Source organism: Myotis daubentonii, chromosome 1 (genome assembly GCF_963259705.1).
Source record: "Myotis daubentonii chromosome 1, mMyoDau2.1, whole genome shotgun sequence".
Lineage (NCBI taxonomy): Eukaryota > Metazoa > Chordata > Mammalia > Chiroptera > Vespertilionidae > Myotis > Myotis daubentonii.
The window spans coordinates 90,222,247-90,242,692 of NC_081840.1; the positions used below are offsets into that span (position 1 = coordinate 90,222,247).

The 20,446-nt window shown below is 38.7% G+C and overlaps 1 protein-coding gene across 2 annotated transcripts in view; it reads left to right on the top strand.

The window, feature by feature from the left end:
• The window catches only part of BRMS1L (BRMS1 like transcriptional repressor), a 43,693-nt gene extending 23,511 nt beyond the window's left edge, over window positions 1–20,182 (top strand). Inside the window, exons 5-10 of one of the 2 annotated variants that reach the window (XM_059710698.1) lie at window positions 9,846–9,942; window positions 11,558–11,641; window positions 12,566–12,630; window positions 14,219–14,258; window positions 17,059–17,206; window positions 18,621–20,182. In XM_059710698.1, coding sequence (XP_059566681.1) covers window positions 9,846–9,942; window positions 11,558–11,641; window positions 12,566–12,630; window positions 14,219–14,258; window positions 17,059–17,206; window positions 18,621–18,738 — 552 coding nt within the window. In that variant the 3' untranslated portion in view covers window positions 18,739–20,182. The remainder of the gene's footprint in view (window positions 1–9,845; window positions 9,943–11,557; window positions 11,642–12,565; window positions 12,631–14,218; window positions 14,259–17,058; window positions 17,207–18,620) is intronic. The other variant, XM_059710706.1, reaches the window with a different exon arrangement.
• Window positions 20,183–20,446: the final 264 nt, after the last annotated feature.

Sequence of the window (20,446 nt, forward strand, 5' to 3'; positions counted from 1 at the left end):
ATTTCAGTCAATGTATGCTTAATTTTTAGTTGGTCCTTTTTCATATCCTTGAGGATCTCATTATATTTCTTGGAGGTTTCTAGAAAATTCTTGAAAAACCTTATAAGTGTGGTTTGAACTCTATATCCAGTCGTTTGATTTCCTCCATTTCTGTCATTTGTGACTTGTTTCTTTGTCTCTGTATTTTGACTGCTTCCCTGTGTTGATAGAGTGGCCTTGTGTGGTAGGTGTCCTATAGGGCCCAGTGGCTCAGCCTCCCCAATTACCTGAGGTGGACACTCTTGGTGCACCCCTTTGTGGGCTGGGTTCACAGACCTATTGTAGTTAAGCCTTGATTGCTGTTGGTATTACTGGGAGGAATTGACCTCCAGGCCAGTTGGTTGTGAGGACCGGCTGTGCCTACAATGGAAGAGCTGCTGTGCTGGAGACACCCTTATGCGGCAGGATTTGCTTCAGTGGAGCTTTGGTGCTCATTGTCTGCACCTTGAGTATGTCACTTATGGATGTGAAGAGTTGTAATCTGGCATGGTCTCACACTGACCACTGGGTACACTGGCTCTTGGATCTCCAAGGAGGTGGTAAGTCAACCACTGCCTGAGGCTACCCAGCAGGAGCTACAGAGAGATCTTCAGATTCCTCCTCTTTGTTTGGGGTTTGAAAGTGCCCAGATGAGGCTCAACTGTGAAGCAAGGCAGGCTGCTGCTGCTGAGCCTTGGGCCTTCTTTTGAAAGCTTTGGAACTCTCTGACCCAGCTGCAGTTTGTTAGTTTTTATGCTGCGAAAGGATGGGCCATTCATATGCAAAAGCCGCTGTGCACAGCTTGGGTGGGATTGTAAATTGGGTGGGGTGGGGTCTCTGGGAATCACCAGGGCGGAGCAAACAGCAGTGGCTGCCAGTCAGCCCTGCATCAGAGAGGTCCCCACGTCTCTGCGTTCCGCACCCCCACACAGGAACAATGATTGCTGTGAGTACCTCTGAGAGAAAGCCACTCTCGTATTCTGGCCCGATGCCAGACAGTCTAGTTTCTCCCTATATGAGTCTGGGTCCCCAGAGTCTCACCTGGAACTGGAGTTCAGAGCAAGCGGGAGCTTGTATCTCCCTCCTGATTGAAAAAAAACAACAGCACACCCAGTTGCCAGTCCATTTGGTGCTTGCCTCCGCACCTCCTACCAGTCTCAGTGCACTTTTTTCTTTCCCCCTGGTTGTACAACTTCCACTTAGCCAGTGTAGAACTTCCACTCATCCAGTGGTTTGGATGATTGATGTTTTGTCTTTTAGTTGTAGTTTTGATGTAGTTGTGAGAGGCAGCAAGTACAGGTGTTTACCTATGCCGCCATCTTGGTTCTTCTCTTTTCCTTTTTCTTAAGATCGTTTTAGTATTCGGGGGTCCTTTGTGGTTCCATATGAATTTTAGGATTTTTTTCTTAAATGCCATTGGGATTTTTAAAAAATATATATGTTTTTTATTGATTTCAGAGAGGAAGGGAGAGGGATAGCGAGAGATATAGAAACATCAATGATGAGAGAGAATCATCAATTGGCTGCCTCCTGCACGCCTCACACTAGGGATCGAGTCTACAACCCACGTTTGTGCCCTGACCTGGAATTGAACCATGACCTTCTGATTCATAGGTCGACACTCAACCATTGAACCACACTGGCTGGGTGGGATTTTGATAGAGATTGCATTTAATTTATAAATCACTTTAGATAATATGAACATTGTAACAATATTAAGTCTTTCAATCTGTGTACAAGGGATATCTTTTCATTTATATGTTTTCTTTAATTTTTTTCATTATTGTTTTATAGTTTACAGTGTACAGTTCTTTCTTTAGTTAATTAAGTATTTTGTTCTTTTTGATGCTATTGTAATTTCTCCTTTTATTTCTATCAGTTTTTTATATATGTTATATATGTATATATACTAGTACATATTATATTATCAGAATCATACATTTTTAGAATTTTTTTATATCTGTTAGTAAACGTTACATTTTATTCTTCTGCTTTCTCTGTAACAATTATTTTTCTTTAAAGACTATTTTGTCTGATAATTAAAACAGCTACCCTATTTGTATTTGGCCTGGCATTTGCCTGAGGGAAGATTTGTCTATCCTTTTTTCACAACAACATTTCTCCAGCCTTCTATTTTAGGTGTATTATTTATAAATAGCATATAATTTGATTTATAATAAATCTATTTTAATCTGTCTTTTTAAAAATAAATTTTTATTTATTTCAGAGAGGAAGGGAGAGAGAGAGAGAGAGAGAGAGAGAGAGAGAGAGAAACATCAATGATGACAGAGAATCATTGATCAGCTGCCTCCTGCATATCCCCCACTGGGGATTGAGCCCGCAACCGGGCACATGCCCTGATCTGGAATTGAACCGTGACCTCCTGGTTCATAGGTTGATGCTCAACCACTGAGCCACATCAGCTGGGCATGTACAACTATTTTTTTAAACCTTGGAATTAATAATTGTTTAATTTATTGTTTGTTAGTTTTCTCTGTATTTATCAATTCTTCCCTGAGACTCCAGTAGATCTGTGAAGGTTTTTCTAATGCCATTTTCCATGTGATTGAATTCATTAGATAATCCATGAGTGCCATTTTCTTCTGGTGTCCTCCCTCCAGGGAGCCGTCCTTCTAGCCTTCAGTCCCCTGTGCTCCCACTCCATCCTGCTCCATCCTTCAGAGTTTACCAGCTGCTAGAAGTATTTGCTCCTTTTAAGAATGTTATTCAACTTTCAGTTATGAGCATAATGTGATAAGGAGGACCTCCTGCTTTCCAGGCTTGAATATATTTTCCCCTGGACTACCTATCCAGATTCTACTTCATTTCTTTTAAGATTTGAAGTAGAAAGTACTCAGACCTTTCCAAATATTGCTCCTTACTCACATTGTTTTCTTTACAAAGAGCACACTTGCGTATAGTGTATATAGTACATACCTGGGGTTCTATCTTAGTTTAGTTACCATATTCAGAGATCATGGCATGCGATTGTGCCCATCCCTTTGTTTGATAACTGCAGGTGTTTGTTGATTTATTTTGTACGTTTCATTAGGTCTTGGGGAAGAGACAGTTTGTGATATGTTCATTTGTAATGTTACCCTAGAAGTCTCTCCCTGCTTTTTGAATTCTGAATTTTTAGTGTCTGCAGAGCAATAATATGGATATCAATAATTCATGTAGCCAATACTCTCTTATTGGATTTTATTTTTTCCTAATTTTTGCATTGCAAGTATGCCATCATTTGCATCCTTTTACATACAACTTTGTTTGAGATTGTTATTTCCTTAGGATGGAATCTCAAAGTGTAATTATTAGGTCAAAGTATACAATCATTAAGCCCCTTAATACTTGTTTTTAAATTGCTATCCCAAGTAATTGGATCAGTTTGTATACTAGTATCAGTCAACATTGTGGGTTATAATTGAAAATAAAACTTTGCTACGAGACAAATAATATCACATAGTGCACATTTTAATTTCTATTTGTGTTTTTTCTCTCTCATTTTGGCCTCTTTTGGCAGTGGGGATAGGCAGTATTTATGTTGTCTTGCTGAGTTATCCATGCTTGTTTAATGCCATCTTATGGTTATTGAGCCTTAAACATGTTAGTTTTTTATTGCCTTTTTATTTTCATTTGCTTTTAAATTTGATTTTTATGTGATTAAATGTATTAGTCTTTTCCTGTATGGTCTCTCCTAACTTTTGTGTTTTGAAAGGCTTCCTTTATCCCAACATCAAATAAAGAGTCACTATCTTTCATTTAGTTCTTTTAGATTTCATTTTGTAAATTTAACTCTGTAGTCCATTTATTTTCATGTATAATGTGAGACATAGAATCCTGAGTTTTTTCTGTATGTAGTTAAACTCATTTCTGTTGTTACGTATTATCAGGTTTCCAGATGATTTGAAAAGTCACATTAATCATATACTAAAATTTCCCTGAATTAGGGTCTGTTCTGAGCTTCTGTTTTTGTTTTTTTGTTAATCCTCACTGGAGGATGTTTTCCCATTGATTTTTAGAGAGAGTAGAAGGGAGAGGCAGAAAGAGGAAGAGAGAAAGAGAGAGAGAAACATGGATGTGAGAGAGATATGTCAATTGTTTGCCTCCCATATGAGCTCCCACTTGGGGCCTTGATCGAACCTGCAACCCAGGTAGATGCCCTTGACCGGCGATCAAGCCCGAGACCTTTCGGTGCATGGGCCGACAGTCTGTCCACTGAGCTACACTGGCTAGGGCTGTTCTCTGAGCTTTTTTTTTTTTTTTTTTAAATATATTTTGTTGATTTTTTACAGAGAGGAAGGGAGAGGGATAGAGAGTTAGAAACATTGATGAGAGAGAAACATCGACCAGCTGCCTCCTGTACACTCCCTGTTGGGGATATGCCTGCGACCAAGGTACATGCCCTTGACTGGAATCAAACCTGGGACCTTTCAGTTCGCAGGCCGACGCTCTATCCATTGAGCCAAACCAGTTAGGGCTAAGTAGTGCCTTTATTATTTTTAAATTGCATCTTTATTGTTCAGATTATTACAGTTGTTCTTCTTTTTTCCTCCCATAGCTCCCCTCCACCCCGTTCCCACCCCCCCCTCTGCCCTTACCTCCCCGCCCCCCCCCCGCTGTCCTCATTCATAGGTGTACGATTTTTGTCCAGTCTCTTCCCGCACCCCCACACCCCTTTCCCCCACGAGAATAGTCAGTCCACTCCCTTCCTATGCCCCTGATTCTATTATATTCACCAGTTTATTCTGTTCATCAGAATATTTATTCACTTGATTTTTAGATTCACTTGTTGATAGATGTGTATTTGTTGTTCAAAATTTGTATCTTTACCTTTTTCTTCTTCCTCCTCTTCTTAAAGGATACCTTTCAGCATTTCATATAATACTGGTTTGGTGGTGATGAACTCCTTTAGCTTTTTCTTATCTGTGAAGCTTTTTATCTGACCTTCAATTCTAAATGATAGCTTTGCTGGATAGAGGAATCTTGGTTGTAGGTTCTTGCTATTCATCACTTTGAATATTTCTTGCCACTCCCTTCTGGCCTGCATAGTTTCTGTTGAGAAATCAGCTGACAGTCGTATGGGTACTCCCTTGTAGGTAACCGACTTTTTTCTCTTGCTGCTTTTAATATTCTCTCTTTGTCTTTTGCCCTTGGCATTTTAATTATGATGTCTCTTGGTGTGGTCCTCTTTGGATTCCTCTTGTTTGGGGTTCTCTGTGCTTCCTGGACTTGTAAGTCTATTTCTTTCACCAGGTAGGGGAAGTTTTCTGTCATTATTTCTTCAAATATGTTTTCAATATCTTGCTCCCTCTCTTCTGCTGGCACCCCCAGAATTTGGATATTGGTATGCTTGAAGTTGTCCCAGAGGCTCCTTACACTATCTTCATATTTTTGGATTCTTTTTTCTTTTTGTTTTTCCGGTTGGGTGTTTTTTTGCTTCTTCGTATTTCAAATCTTTGACTTGATTATTGGGATCCTCTAGTCTGCTGTTGGAACTCTGTATAATATTCTTTATTTCAGTCAGTGTATGCTTAATTTCTAGTTGGTACTTTTTCATAACCTCGAGGGTCTCACTAGATTTCTTGAGGGTCTCACTAAATTTCCCGCTGGTTTCTAGAAAATTCTTGAAAAACCTTATAAGGGTGGTTTGAACTCTATATCCAGTCGTTTGATTTCCTCCATTTCTGTCATTTGTGACCTGTTTCTTTGTCTCTGTATTTTGACTGCTTCCCTGTGTTGATAGAGTGGCCTTGTGTGGTAGGTGTCCTATAGGGCCCAGTGGCTCAGCCTCCCCAATTACCTGAGGTGGACACTCTTGGTGCACCCCTTTGTGGGCTTTGTGCACAGTCTTGTAGTTAAGCCTTGATTGTTGTCGGTATCACTGGGAGGAATTGACCTCCAGGCCAATTGGCTGTGAGAATCAGCTGTGTCTGCAGTGGGAGAACTTCTGTGCTGGAGACACCCTTCTGGGGCAAGACTTGCTTCAGTGGGGCTTTGGTGCTCACTGAGTCTGCCCCCTGAGTGTGTCCCTTATGAATCTGAGGAGTTGTAATCTGGATGGTCCCCCTCTGACCAGTGGGTACACTGGCTCTTGGATCTCTAAGGAGGTGCTAATTCAGCCTCTGCCTGAGGCTACCCAGCAGGAGCTATGGAGAGATCTGCAGATTCCTCTTCTTTGTTTGGGGTTTGGAGGTGCCCAGATGAGGCCAGCTGTGAAGCAGTGCAAGCTGCTGTGGGGCCTTGCGCCTTCTTTTGGAAGTTCTGGGTCTCCCTGACCCAGCTGCAGTTTGTTAGGTAATTTTCAGATTGCAAAGGGCCAGGCCTTTCATATGCAAAAGCCTCTGTGCACAGTTTGGGTGGGGCGGGGTCTCAGGGTATCAACAGGGTGGAGCAAGCAGCTATGGCTGCTCCTCAGTCCTACCCTAAGAGGCCCCGCGTCTCAGTGTCCAGGTCATCGCTGCAAGCACCTCTGAGAGAAAGCCGCCCTCAAGTTCCGACAGATGCCAGACAGTCCAATTTCTCCCCATATGAGTCTGGGTCCCCAGAGACTCGCCTGGTACCGGAGTTCAGAGCAGTCGGGAGCTTGGGACTCCCTCCCGATTGAAAAAGACAACCATGTCCTCAGTTGCCAGCCCTTTCCACGTGCGCCTCCATACATCTGCACTTTACTTCCGCACCTCCTGTGAGTCTCAGTGTGCTTTTCTCTTTCCTTCTAGTTGTAGAATTTCCACTCAGCCAACCTTCCTGTGTTTCTGGATGATGTCTGTTTTGTCTTTTAGTTGTATTTTTGAAGTGGTTGTGAAAGGCAGCAATTTCCGCTGTTTACCTATGCTGCAATCTTGGTTTCCTCTCCCCTAAGTAGTGCCTTTAAAACCTAAATTACCACCTTAATCAGTTTGGCTCAGTGGATAGAGCATCGGCCTGCGGAATCAAGGGTCCCAGGTTCGATTCCAGTCAAGGGCATGTACCTTGGTTGCAGGCAAATCCCCAGTGGGAAGTGTGCAGGGGCAGCTGATCGATGTTTCTCTCTCCTCGATGTTTCTAACTCTCTATCCCTCTCCCTTCCTCTCTGTAAAAAATCAATAAAATATATTTTTTAAAAAAAGCTAAATTATCTGTTGAACATAGAAGTCTCTATGGGCACCTAAGCAATTCGAGTTTGGATGCCTCTTCCTTTTCCAGATGTCCTCTAGCTGCTCTATTATGACTTTCTTTTATCCTCAAGGAAGCCCTTTGAGACTCTTACCAGGTTCGGGTTAAGGGAGGGAACAATAAAGAAATAAGAACGAGAATAGGATCATAAGTTTTAAAACACACATATAATATCTTTAGAGATGCTTCCAAAGCTTCAAATGTTCAGTCGCATTGTCCCTTTTTTTTTCATTGTCAAAAATGATTAGTGGATTTATTTTAGACTTCCTGCTTGGCCAAGGGCAAAGTTATCAGGAGAAAGAAGAGAACATACCTGTTAAACTCTCATAGTCTTAACAAAAGCCCTACCACTTCAGCTCTATAGTTAGAGTCATCTTTAGTTAGAGAATCTGGATCTATGTATAGCTGTCACATACACGGTGGTGGGGTCTGGTCTCCCTTTTTCTCTGACACATAGTATTTCCCAATTCTTGTAGCACAATTTAGATAAGGCTGGAATATTTCATAAGACTTTACCAACGGCCAGGGAACAAGTAAAAGGAAGTAAACAGAGTAGCCTGCCATGAAATAATTTTTCATATGAGATCTAGTTTTTGTCATCTTCAGCTTTGCTGTCCTACTAACTCCTGCTTTGCCTCAAATTCACAAAAGTCATCTTTTCCCTACCACTCAGGAGAATCTTCAAACGTGTGTAGACTCTAAATTTCAAACTTGAAAGCAAGGACTTTATGATTGACACTGGCAATGCTGTCTACCTGGGTGTGGCCTATGCCTTCCACAAGAAATCATAGCCAACTATATTCCAATCGCTTCTACAAAATAATCATCTAGTTATATCCCAACTAGAGGCCTGGTGCACACAAATTTGTGCATTCGTGGGGTCCCTCAGCCCTGCCTGTGCCCTCTCGCAGTCTGGGACCCCTCGGGGGATGTCCACCTGCTGGCTTAGGCCTGCTCCCCGGGGGATCAGGCCTAAGCTGGCAGTCAGACATCTCTCTGGCAGCCCAGGAGCCCTTGGGGGATGTCCACTTGCCAGCAGGGACCAGGCCTAAGCTGCAGTCGGACATCCTTAGCGCTGCTGAGGAGGCAGGAGAGGCTCCCGCCATCACTGCATTGCTGGCAGCCATCAGCCGGGCTTGTAGATGAGCAGAGCTCCCCCTGTGGGAGCGCACTGACCACCAGGGGGCAGCTCCTGCATTAAGCGTCTGCCCACTGGTGGTCAGTGTGTGTCATAGTGACCAGTCATTCCCAGTCATTCTGCTGTTAGGGTCAATTTGCATATTACCCTTTTATTATATGCCTGGTGCATGGGTGGGGGCTGGCTGGTTTGGCCTGAAGGGTGTCCCGGATCAGGGTGGGGGTCCTGCTGGGGTGCCTGGCCAGCCTGGGTGAGTGGCTGATGGCTATTTGCAGGCTGGCCACAGCCCCTTCAGGGTAGGGGTCCCCCCTGGGGTGCCTGACCAGCTTGGGTGAGGGGGTTTGTAGGCTGGTCAAGCCCCCCAGCAGGGACCTTCACCCCTTGAGGGTGTGGCCAGCCTGGGTGAGGGGCTGATGGCACTTTGCAGGATGGCCAAGACCCCCAGCTGGGACCCTCACCCCATGAGGGTGTGGCCAGACTGGGTGAGGGGGTGATGGCTGTTTGCAGGCTGGCCACAGACCCCAGCCACCCAAGCTCCCAGTGGAGGCTGGCTGGAAGCAGGTATCTGGGATTTATTTATCTCCTATAATTGAAACTTGGTTGCCTTTAGCGGAGGCCACAGCCGGCCAAGGCAGGTGGGAAGCTTGGCTTCCTCCATCGCTGGGGCAACCAAGCCTCCTACTTGCTCCAGCTCTGTGGCTCCCGCCGCCATCTTGGTTGGGTTAATTTGCATATAGCTGCTCTGATTGGCTGGTGGGCATGGCTTGGGCATTGCAAAGGTATAGTCAATTTGCATGTTTCTCTTTTATTATTAGATAGCCTAATATCCTTACTAGCAATAAGCACGTGGTGAGTGGCTTAGGAATCTGTCCTAAGTACTTTATATAATGAATGTAAAGGTATGCTCATTATGGCTTTTCAAATAAGGGGTACAGTGCTATATAAAACAACAATGGACTAGAACTAGTAGACCTGGGTTCTAGTCTGATTTGCCAGTAAACATCCTTGCCTCTTGTACCAAGTCACTCAATCCTTCCATAGATAGTTTTGTTGCGAGATTTGGATATAGTTAGTCTATAATTTTATGATTTTGACTATAATTGAATTATTATAAAATTTATACTTGAATCTTTCTCTTTGTGGTATATTAATCTATTTTAATATTATGCTGAGATATTAGTGAGGAATAAAGGCCCAATTATTGTTCCAATGAGGAAATATGATCCATTTTATAAAGTTATACTTTATTGGACAGGTTCTTCATTATGGTAACAGGTGGGACCTGCTTATGTTTAAGATGAGACATGGAGCTTATTATGAGTTTCTTATAAAGTAAATAACTTCTTTAATTATCAGATACAAATTTAGTTGTCCTTAAGCAATTTAATTGCATGTAGTTAAATCTGTATTTAGATTCTGCAATTTCTGGTTTTATTTCTTTCATATTTTGACTTTTCATCTTTAAAATACTTAAGTTGGAATAAAAAAGCAAACAAAAGCATCATTCCTAATGTGTAATCTTTTTTTTTTTTTTTAGAGTGAAAAGCTTTTGTTATATGATACAGTCCAGAGTGAGCTAGAGGAGAAGATCAGAAGGCTTGAAGAGGACAGGCACAGCATTGATATTACCTCAGGTAATGGGAATGATGTGACTGTGATGTTTAATTTAGGTGACACTGAACCTTTGACTTATTATAATGTCTCACTAGAGCAGCGGTTCTCAACCTGTGGATCGCGACCCCTTTGGCAGTCGAACGACCCTTTCACAGGGATCGCCTAAGATCATCCTGCATATCAGATATTTACATTACGATTCATAACAGTAACAACATTACAGTTATGAAGTAGCAATGAAAATAATTTTATGGTTGGGTCACAACATGAGGAACTGTATTTAAAGGGCCAGAAGGTTGAAAACAACTGCACTAGAGGCCTGATGCACAAAATTCGTGCAAGGAGCTCAGCCCTTGCAGCCGCAATAGCTTGCCTCTCCTAATATAAATGTTATGTAAAAGAAGTCTTCTAATGAGAGGGGAGAAGGGGAAACTTGTAAACAATTGGTAAGATTGTGATTGTTGCTTTGATTTGAACTCAGACTTCAGAAAGATGTAGAAAATGGAGCACATGAAAAGGGACAAAATAGAAGTCTGACAGGAACTATAAGAATAAGAATAATATACTATAAGAATGGTAAGAATATAATTTTTTTATAAATTTACTTACTGATTTTTTTTTAGAGAGAGAGAGAGGAAGGGAGAAAGGGAAACACAGATAGAGAAACATTGATTTTGTTGTTCTGCTTATTTATGCAATCATTGGTTGCTTCTGTATATGCCCTGACCAGGAATCGAACCCACAAGTTTGGTATATTGGGATGACACCCTAACCAACTAAGCTACCTGGCCAGGACAAGAATATTATTATTTTATGAGAATTGTATTGAAAGATAATGGGAGTAGGCTTTGAAGGCAGCTGTAATATATATATATATATATATATATATATATATATATATATATATATATATATATATATATATATATATTCCCTCTAAGTTTTGAAACATTGTCATGTGGAAGAAGGAATAAAAACCTCTCACCACACAAACTAGAACAAATGGTCTAGAAGTTACAAGGAGGCAGATTTGTGTCTCAGATGAAGGAAAAACTTGCTAATAATTATATCAGTCCAATGTGAAATTGGCTTTTTCAGGGGTATTGTGGAAAGGCTTTCTCCACTAAATGGATTACTTACTGGGTTGTCCTACAGTTCTTGCATATGCATTGTTTTATTTTTCTACAAATTCTGTTTCTTTGTATAGAGTAGACATAGTGGAGTCAGACAAGCTGAGCTTAATGCCACTGCTCCATTACCTCTAGTCAAAGGTGACCAGGGGTGACAGTCACTTTAGCTTTTCTAATTGGTCTTTTTGTCTGTAAAACTGAAGCAATGAGAATACCTCCCTCAGAGGTAGCTTTGAGGATTAGTTGAGACAATTCATGTATATTTAACAAAGTGCCTGATATATGTTGACCAGTTATTAGTTATTAAGTGTCAAGTTGATTTTTGCTTCAATAAAAGCAGAGAAAACTTCATAAATATATAGATGCTCATGAAATTCTCGTAGTCACATATCTACACACATATACATAACCGCCAATGAAATTTTGCTACCTTGAAATTATAGTCTCTTTTTCCTCCTTTGGTCTCCAGGAATCAGCTAATACTTAATTTTTATTTACTTGCCAGAGCTGTGGAATGACGAGCTTCAGTCAAGAAAAAAAAGGAAGGATCCTTTCAGTCCTGACAAAAAGAAGCCAGTTGTTGTTTCAGATATCCTTTTCCGAATTTCTTGGTTTTTTGTTTTTTTTCGTTTTTAATATATTTTATTGATTTTTTACAGAGAGGAAGGGAGAGAGATAGAGAGTTAGAAACATCGATGAGAGAGAAACATCGATCAGCTGCCTCCTGCACATCTCCTACTGGGGATGTGCCCGCAACCCAGGTACATGCCGTTGACCAGAATCGAACCTGGGACCTTTCAGTCCGCAGGCCGACGCTCTATCCACTGAGCCAAACCGGTTTCAGCGGGTTTTGTTGTTGTTATGGTTGTTGCCTTATGTATATTTTTGCACTGTACACACCTTTATAACTTTTATTAGTATACATTGCCTTTATTTGCAAGATCTGTAATAAGCAAAAGATAATTTATAAAACTGATTAAAGGCATAAGAATATACCAGTAATTTAGATTAAGAGGGACAGGGGAGGGATAGAAATTTAGTTATAATCTCAGCTTCAAAAGTTAATATGGCTTTTTGAAGTTCACAGGAGCTTTGATGTGAAATAGCTGTTTAGGATATAGCACAATTACATAATTCTTGTGTGCTTTTTAACATTTTTTAATGTTTCTCAACGTGGAGTGTCTTTAAATTAATTTGTGCATACAATCTTGGCATTCCTTAGGGTACCATATCCTTTTCCCCTGACTTTTCCCCCATTTCAAAACAGTGACTAGGTTGGTGCTATATCTGACAAGGATATATGTAGAATTGAGAGAATATGGTTAATAACATCTGAAGTATTATTATATATTTATCCTGGTACTAAGGTTTTTGAAGAATAATTGAAGTCAGAAATCAGCACGCCAAGGGATTATATCCAGAAATCATTATTCTATTCTTTGAAAAACAACAGTTTGAAAGTATAATTCACAATGTGAAATTCTTACAGTTAAAATGTCCTTGACTTTTCAACGTCCATATATAGTTTATATGCTACAAGACCTTGATATTCTTGAAGACTGGACAACAATTCGGAAGGTATGATTAACAAGCAATGGAATACAAGTATATTTTTATAGTTTACTTTTTAAGATTCTGTGGTTTTTCACTAGTACATTAAAATATGCTTATTATAAATATACTTTACCACAGTTTCTCTAAGGCAATTAACACTAATACAGATAACAGTGAATATTTCTCAAAATACTCCTTCAGTTTGTTTTTTTCTTGTAATCCTATCTAATAAAGAGGGAATATGCTAATTACGCTCATACCGTCACAAAGATGGTGGCGCCCACAGCCAATAAGGAGGGAATATGCTAATTGACTGTCATGCCCTCAAAAATGGTGACAACTACAGCCACAAGATGGCTGGCAGGGGAGGGCAGTTGTGGGCAATCAGGCCAGCAGGGGAGGACAGTTAGGGGCGACCAGGCCAGCAGGGGAGGGCAGTTGGGGGTGATGGGTCAGCAAAGAGGGCAGTTGGGGACGATCAGGCCAGCAGGGGAGCAGTTAGGCGTCAATCAGGCTGGCAGGGGAGTGGTTAGGGGACAGTCAGGCAGGCAGGCAGGCAAGCAGTTGGGAGCCAGCAGTCCCAGATTGTGAGAGGGATATCCCCCAAGGGGTCTCAGATTGGAGAGGGTGCAGGCTGGGCTGAGGGACCCCTCCCCACTAGTGCACGAATTTCATGCACCAGGCCTCTAGTAATGTCATTAATAATGTATGCAAAAGTACAGAAAAGCATTTATTTAGGTTGCCCCAAAGTAATAATAAATAACCATTTTGTGCCCAGTTCTTAGCCTGGTCCTGGCTCACAGAAGGCACTCAATAAATATTTATTGAATGAATGAAAATGAAAATTTTAACCTTTATTATATGTTTTGCATTTTGTCATCAGAGATTCAAGAATTCTAGGATTTTCTGTGCTTGTTTGAAAGTGGAGTTTTTGTTTTCTTTAATAATTTTTCTATTTTTACAAACTTTTTAGTTGAAAATGAGAGATTATTTCAGGTATTAATAATACTTCCCAGAGAAAAGATCATATATATATTTAAAAACTTAAAAAAAATTTTTTTTTAGAGCGAGAAAGAGAAAGAGAAACATTGATGTGAGAGAGAAACTTTGATTGGTTGCCTCCTGCATGCACCATGACGAGGGATTGAACCCTCAACCAGGGTTTGTGCCCTGGCCAGGAATCAAACCTGCCATGTGACCACACTCCAAACAACTGAGCCATACCAAGCAGGGCTAAAACTTTATTTACTGATTTTTAGAGAGAGACATCAATATGTTGTTCCACTTATTTTGCATTCATTGGTTGATTCTTGTATGTGCCCTGACCGGGATTCGAACCTGCAAACCTTGGCGTATTGGACCATGGTCTAACCAACTGAGCTACCTGGCCAGGGCTCATATATATTCTTTATGGTCTTAGACCAGCTGTGGGCAAACTACGGCCCGCGGGCCGGATCCGGCCTTGTCTTAGACATTAACAACTTATTAGAAGAGCTGAAGATTATATTTCACTGTGCTTGTTATTGAGCTTATCTATCAGTAGTCACTGTATATACCAAAATACACTTTGTGGACTCAGATAACGTCTTTCTTCCTTTTTTTTCTCAATTAGGCGATGGCTACACTGGGTCCACACAGAGTGAAGACAGAACGTAAGTCATTTAGCCTGAGCTCAGGAATCTTTATGGAGACTGTTGAATCAGGGTTAAGTCAGCTACATACAAAAGAGCTTCCCCTGTCAGTGGTTTCATTTCATCAGTGCACACTATACCTGAAATTATGAGAAATTCTCTGGAGTCTTTGCCTCATATAAAAGTTTCAAGATTTCTGAATGAAATGTATTTCTTCTTTCAGTGTTTCAGCTACATTACTATTGATAATAGTGGATTGTAATTTTAAAAGTATTTAGTCTTTTTTTTATGGGCCCAATAATTCTATAAGGGAGGTGTTTGGAGTCCACGGGAATCTTCTGGAATTGTGGGCAACAGTTCTTCTGTACCTGCATTTTCTGGGAGAGAAATTAGAGTGCTAGCAGTGTAATCCATCAGAAAAATTTACACACCACTAAGATTTACACATCTGCTATACCTTAGTAAAGTTTATATCCAATTATACTTTTTTGACTTCTTTAAAAGTCTGAAAATCACTGCCGAGTTGAGGTCTGAGTCCAGCAACCACAAGAAATGAGTTCCAACCACAACCATCTGCCAAGAAGAGGACCCAGGGCCTCCAGCCCTGACCAGCACCTCCAGTGCAGCCTTGTGAGGCCCTGAGCAGAGGACCAGCTCACCTGTCTGCACCCGGGGAAATGTTTAAATTGTCAGTTTTTATTATGATTCCTTAGGACTCAGGCAATGCCTAGTAGTTTCTCTTCATTTTCAACTTTCAAATCTAAGTCCAGTTGGCTCTCTGAATCAGGATGTTTTACCAAGCAAAGGAGAAAATAGAGGAATATGTGACACCCAGGAAGCAGGAGATTCAGCATACATGAGTCAGAGGACATTCTCATGGTTGTGAATCTTTGCAGGATCCCAGAGTGTCACTTTGCAACAAGCCCTGATCATAGCTAGCCTTTTGTAGATTCCTTCAGGAGAGATGTTTTCAAGAAAAAAACAACAACACACACACACAAATAAATACAGATTACCTCACATGTTTGAGTGTATAACAAAATGATTCACGTATTTCTTATGGAGAGTCTGGACATGAATTAGTGATAGATACATTATAAAAAATTCAGCAATCAGCATATCATACCAATACCCCAAGAAACAGTGTTTTAAACTCCAGGGGAAAAATAAATTGTTAAGGAAAAAAAAATGCTATTATGTTAATTGTACATTGTTTACCACATTTACATTTAAAGTCATATTAATAAAACACAAAATACTGAAAAGAAAAATCACTGCCCAAGTAGTGATGGACATTATTGTCTAGGATAACTTTTTTCGTGCCTTCTTTCACTATATATGAAATTTCTAATTCTTCTAAGAACAGTGAAGCTAGATTTTTAAAATACATGTTTTAAATACTAAAAATTACATTACAACAGATAAAACCTATAATAATAAAAGCATAATATGCTAATTAGACCGGATGTCCTTCTGGATGTCCTTCTGGACGAAGCCGGGGCTTTGAGGGAAGCCCGGGTCCCAGGTGCTGGCAGCGGGGGGAAGGAAGGCCTACTCTTGCACGAATTTCATGCATCAGGCCTCTAGTAATCTATTAGAGCTCAAATTCTATTTTATATTTAACCCAACGATTAATCTTTAAACTTTATTATTAGGTCACGAAATTGTGGCAATACTGTACTAAAATGCTTTCCTTAGAAATTAATTGGCAGGGTAACTATCTAAATCTCTAGGTTGTTTACATTTTGAGTCATGAATTCCTTTGAGGATCTTACTATACTATTGCTTAGGTCTCCTCCCCATTTCTGTTGTCTGTTGCATTGTGCCCTGTTTGTTTTCTTCATGGCACTTACCACAATTAGTAATTTTTTATTTATTGTTTACATGTTTATCTGTCTCCTGACAGGATTGTAAGCTCTACAAAGGTCAGAATCATATTTCTTTCAGTCACAGTGCTCAGAAAACATTTTGTTGAATGAATGAATGAACAAACGAATGAATGAGTGAGTGAATGAATACTTATTGAACACCTTCTGCATCTCAGGCACTACTTGAGGCTCTGGGAATACAACGATACAAGAGAAGGGCCCCCAGGAATTTGTTGGGGGAGGAAGAATAATATATATGAAAAGATATAATTAACAAGATAATGACAGATTGTAATAATTGCTATGAAGGAAATATAACGTTGTGATGAAGATTAATTGAGGAGTTAGGGTGGCTGGAGAAGACTTTTCTGAGGTGGTGACATTTGAATGATAAAGAGGTGTCTGCTTCATAGTGTACTCTTGACAATGTTCTTTTATAAAGAACATTTTTTCTCCGCATGAGTGTACCTGATTAATGCCAAATCATTTCTAGGACATAAAAAAAAAGGAAGTTCTACTTAGGACATTTCCCTTTTAGGATCAAAGGCCTGGGAACTCTTGGAATATCTATTAAACCCTGTTTCTTTGGAATTGTCAGCTGCTGGGGAGAAAATATGAAAAATATAATTTTCAATGGAAACATGGCAATTGATATTTTAACTCCTATTTAAAATTGGCCTTAGTAATTGATAGTGTCCTGCTTTTCCTTCTGGCACTTGCTTAGTTAATAGATGATTTAGTGTACATTATTTAGCTTTGTTTAGTACTTATATTGAAAATTTTGTGAATTACATTTAAAAAGTAAGAAATTAAATTTTCTTATTTCTATTAGATTTAGGTTTGTTATATAAGAAACATTTTTAATGTTTTTTTACATACCGTATATGCATGGATTGGTGTTAATTCTTAATGTCCTGCACTTTTGTTCTGACAGTGTCTTATTAATATAACAGTTTTTGAACTGATCCCTTTAGCACCTGTGAAACTTGAAAAACATCTGCATAGTGCTAGATCTGAAGAGGGAAGATTGTATTATGATGGTGAATGGTATATACGTGGACAAACAATATGTATTGACAAAAAAGATGAATGTCCTACAAGGTAAAACACCTTTATCATTTCAGTGTTTACAACATTGTTGTTAATAAATATTTGCTGCCTCCATAGTATATTCATAATTAGTTGCCTGTGGATCCTTTCTTTCTCTTAATATATCATTTGATTAACATGTGTGTATGCATGTTAATCTTTATATAACAGAGTTGCATAGTAAATTCATGAACACACGCATTAGCACAATGGAAATCTTGGAATTATTTAGCTAGGTAAGAGATCCTATTTGTTAATTCTTACAGTAGATGACCTTTAAATCAGAGAATTGTGAATTTGACAGTGTGCTTCCACAGTGTGTGGGTCTATCAATCCTCCCCTTTCTTTTTGGTGTGTGACAGTATTTTGGATAGGAAGAATTTGGATCAATTAAAGTAGGAAAGGAATGGAAAATGCATGAAAACTTTGAGTAACAGTAATTAAAGTATAACTTGAAAACTGAAAATAGTCTTTTAAAATACTTAATCTGTCTAGGCTTAAATAAAGTTTATATAATTACTTATATAGCCTTCTAAGTTTTATCTGGTTGTGACCTTTGAAAAATATTAATGCTAATTACTGCTTTAATTCTTTCAGTAGTTAAAGATATAATTCTCAGAGTAGTAACCATTAACATTAGAAAATATCTTTCTAGATTTCAGTGGTAAGTAAAGTATAGAATATTCAACTTGCATTTAGTATAGAATGTTCATTTTCCAAATACAGTGGTTTTAATTGGATTGTAATTTCATCTTTAAATTTTTAGGATACCAGGAGCATTATGTATAGAAACTTCTCTCAGAAGCTCATTAAGCTGATTACTAGGTTATAGATGATACCCCTGGATTCTTGCCTTTCTCTTATTACTTTGGAAACGTTTACTATTACTTAGTATAAATGTGGTTTAAAAAGATGAAATAGCAAAGGAGACAAACAAAAATCTATTTTTAAAAAGATTTCTATATTGAGATGAGTAGTGTCCAAAAAATCTGTACAATTACCATAGAGGCTCGACACTGGGAATTAGGGATTAGTATTTGAAAGATTTTCTACAGCTAAGACTGAGATGAGTTGGAGGTGTAATATCATATAAGTAGTGGTTTTTAGCTCCACTCTGTTTTTTGAGGGATGTGGAGGGGTAAGGTGGGGATTGAGTAGGGACAATGTATATTTATTTAATAATTCAATAATAAATCTTACCAAGTATTAGAAAAGGAAAGGAAATGATCTATTAGGTGTTGCTAGATGTGCTATTTTTGACAACATGACCAGATGATTGTCAGTATTCTGGTAAAAGGCAATTGTGTACCTGAATCTACTCTTGTCATCCAGTTATTTCGATTTTATAGCTAGTACTCGGAAACGAGTAGAGGAAGAATGTTGTGATTCATTCATTCATTCCTTTTTTCCCCCCAATCCTTTTTAGTGCCGTAATTACAACAATTAACCATGATGAAGTTTGGTTTAAGAGGCCTGATGGAAGCAAATCTAAGCTTTACATTTCACAGCTACAGAAAGGAAAATATTCAATTAAACATTCATAATCATGATTTAAGTGTTATATAAATCTACCTTATTAGTGTTACCAAATGTGATGTGCCATGGGAGTAAAAATGTATTCAATGACTTTAATAGTCTTGCTGAATCATGAGAGACTGTGTATTTGTAGGTGGTATTCTAAGTAGACCTTATACTGATATGTTACTAAAAGAGAAAAAATGTTTAATTGTGATCATTACATTTATTTGCCTTTTAGGTCCAATGACCAATAGGTGTATATGGTAGGGGTTTCTTATTAAATGTTTTTATGCAAATCTGTGTTTAGTGAACTGTGTTGCTAAATGGCTAATTTTATCTGCATTTTTTAAAATTTTCCATATCTTTGTCATTCATTATGTGTTTGTAAATAAGCCTCATAAAACGTTTCTTATAAATGGTTTGTACTAGTATATTAGTGTTTAATCAGGATTGAAATTAATCATATTTATGTATGTATATATGGCATTATCAGCTTGTTTAGAACTGATGGCCTTACTTTACAATCTTTTTTACCCAAAATTAAGCTATTGGGTTTGACAGCTAAAAGGAGCACTTTTGTAGACTAGTAGCTTTCTTTCTCCTCTTCTTTGATTGTATGGTGGTGACCTATTTTTACAAATGATACTTAATGTTAATTAGTAAAATTAGTGTCAAGTAATAACATGCTTCTATGTGTATTTCTTGTGAGCCTTTAGAGAGCAGGTGTTTATGCTGCAGCATAAGTGGTGGACAGTAACTGACAGTATTGTGGTGCTTGCTGTGCATTCTGATCTTCAAATCAGATTTTTAGTAAGCATTTTCCAGAGGTAAAATTAGTTCCTTATCCTAATTTTATTCCTAGGGCAAAATAGACAGCTATAATTTCCTCGAATTCTCAAATTAGAAGTTTTATCTATACTTCTACTAAATTCTATACTTTAAGGGCACTTGGTGCAATTTAGAAAGTATTGGTCTCTCTTCTCTTAGCCACATTCAAAATTAACTTCTGAAACCTCAGGAACAGTACAAATAATCGAAACCCTCAATGTGGCAGCACAGTGGCTGTAGTGTATATTAGGGTACAACCAAATCAAGTATTCCTGTGGTCTTGTGCACTTTAATGTCTGCTATAGTGAGACTTAAGAGGATGAGGAAGAGATCTACTTATCAACACTTAGGGCAGGAATAGCTGCATTATTCCGTTTGTTTTCTTACTATTTTACCTCTGCAAACAGCTTCCTGTGTGGATCACTACTTCATAGTTGCCAAATGTTAAAGTATTTGACATCTGAAATTCATTATCAGTAAAGTTATGTACTTTGTTCTGTTTCTAATTAACTGGCAAATGTACATAATGTCGTAATCTGATAGTATTTGACAGTACTTATGTATACAATGTTTCATAAGCATTTTTAATAAGATTTGTATTTTTAAATTTAGTATATAATAAAAAGATGTGTTTGAGTGTCATTTGTAGTGTCTTGAATTACTTGTGTATAAGTTCTTTTGTTATTTATAATCTACTTCTAAGAAGGATTTGAACCAATTTACATTAATAGATGCAGAGTGTTGAACAAATGTTTTTGCTTCCCTAAAGCACAATTCAACCTCTATTGGGGCATATTTAGACACATAAGATAGCTAATTTATACTTAATTTTAAAATATGTGTATGTTTTACTTTTTAAAAAAGCATACTGTATAAGTTGTGAAATTCTAAATAGAAAGTTTTAAT